At 47.6% G+C, this 1,623-nt stretch overlaps 1 pseudogene across 1 annotated transcript in view; it reads left to right on the forward strand.

Annotated features, from left to right (window-relative positions):
- The first annotated feature begins 805 nt into the window (after positions 1-805).
- Positions 806-1,623, forward strand: part of TEOVI_000806900:pseudogene — a 1,259-nt pseudogene continuing 441 nt past the window's right edge. Inside the window, exon 1 of the mRNA in view lies at positions 806-1,621. Within this exon, the coding sequence occupies positions 806-1,621 (816 nt within the window). The remainder of the gene's footprint in view (positions 1,622-1,623) is intronic.

Raw genomic sequence — 1,623 nt, forward strand, 5'->3', positions numbered from 1 at the left:
ATACACAGAAGATGTGCTACGCACACAAAGTAAAAATCACAAGACACAAAAATGTCTTTAAGATAGTAACAGTGCTAAGACAGTTCATGTTTTTTGTTTGCCGAAAATATTCATAGATTCATAGCCACTCAATATTAACAGATGTGAGCTACCAACTACCAGACATCGAAGAAACTGTGTTCTAGCGAGCACACGAAGAAACCAAAATATGAAATGAAACGAAGAAATCCGCAACGCCACATCAAAGAAGATGAAACGCGGGAAGATTGTTCGACTTCTCACACAGAAACGGAGAGAAGTACCAGCGAATGTTGTCAAAACTGTGGGTTCAAATGAAAATTGGATTAAAAAGGTGAGCTATACCTTCAATAAGGAGCTGTTTGCAGAATTATTGCGAGTTTTTTACTTTATCTCGCTTCCGGCCACACTGGTAAAATGCAGCGAGAAGCTAAGCACACAATACTAGGTCACGAAAGCGGGAGGGGTAAGCAACTATTGACAGGTTAAGACATAAATTATAAACTGGATCGTGTGCAATGTACTAACTGTAGAAATTAACTCAAGTGTCAACACAGAAGCTTTCCACCAATAGTAAGACCAATCAACGGGACCGAGTGGTCCACAGCATGCAATCATCAAAACAGCCTCTGACGCAGCTGCATCCATCTTAAAATTTCGCCCTTTGAACCTCTTTAACCGGTGACCCCCATCTAGCATGACAGAAGAGAGCGCTAAAGCCAGGAAAGCAATAGAAAAGGTACTCTCTCTAACAAAATACAAAGCAATACTAATGACACGAACCGCGTCGTTTCTAGCAGTGCTAATGTTACTAGGTGGTGCAGTAAGCCAGGTAGTCGAAGCAACGTACAAAATGCCCTTAAAGACAACTGGGTGGCAACCGATATGCGACATCGGCGCGGCCCTGGTGGCAAAGAGTGCAGAAGCTGCAACAGCTAGTGAGGCCCAACGAAACAGAGCCAGGAACTTGCTGCAGCAGCAGCTGCGCGCCGAGATAACAGCCTCCACTGTAGATGACGAAGAGAGAGAGAAACGGTTTTTCACCATCGCGTTTTACCTAAAACTCGAAGCTGCACAAGCACTCAAAGCACTGACGAAACCAGGGGAGAATCCGACCACCAAGGCAGTGCGCACGGCAAGTTTTGCGCTAGGTCACCTCAGGGAATTCATGCTCATAGCAACAGGCGGCTCAACGAGCGGCCAGGACGGCTGCGTCTCAAACCACGACAGCAACGGCGGTGCAGCAATCTACGGGCTAGCGGACCTGATCAGCAAATACGGCAATTGCGCTGCTCTAGAAGGCACAGAAATAAGCAACTTCGACTCCTCGACAGTCATAACCAGCACAGGCCTGGCGGCAATAAAAGCAGGCACAGCGGCAGCAGGAGCAGAAAAATCGTGTCGGCTACTAACAACCGAAGCTGCCGGCTCGTACGCAGACAGCGACGGGGCGGCAGGAACGGTCAACATGGCAGGAGGATTGCTGAAGGTCACGTCAAACGCAGCAGTAAACTTCAATGCACACGACACGTTAACTGGAACGGCAGCGGCCGAAACGAAAGTTATGAAAGCGGCGTTCGATGCGATCAAAGAAATACCAGCTAA

Source organism: Trypanosoma equiperdum, assembly GCF_001457755.1.
Source record: "Trypanosoma equiperdum strain OVI genome assembly, contig: ctg_1741, whole genome shotgun sequence".
Classification (NCBI taxonomy): Eukaryota; Euglenozoa; class Kinetoplastea; order Trypanosomatida; family Trypanosomatidae; genus Trypanosoma; species Trypanosoma equiperdum.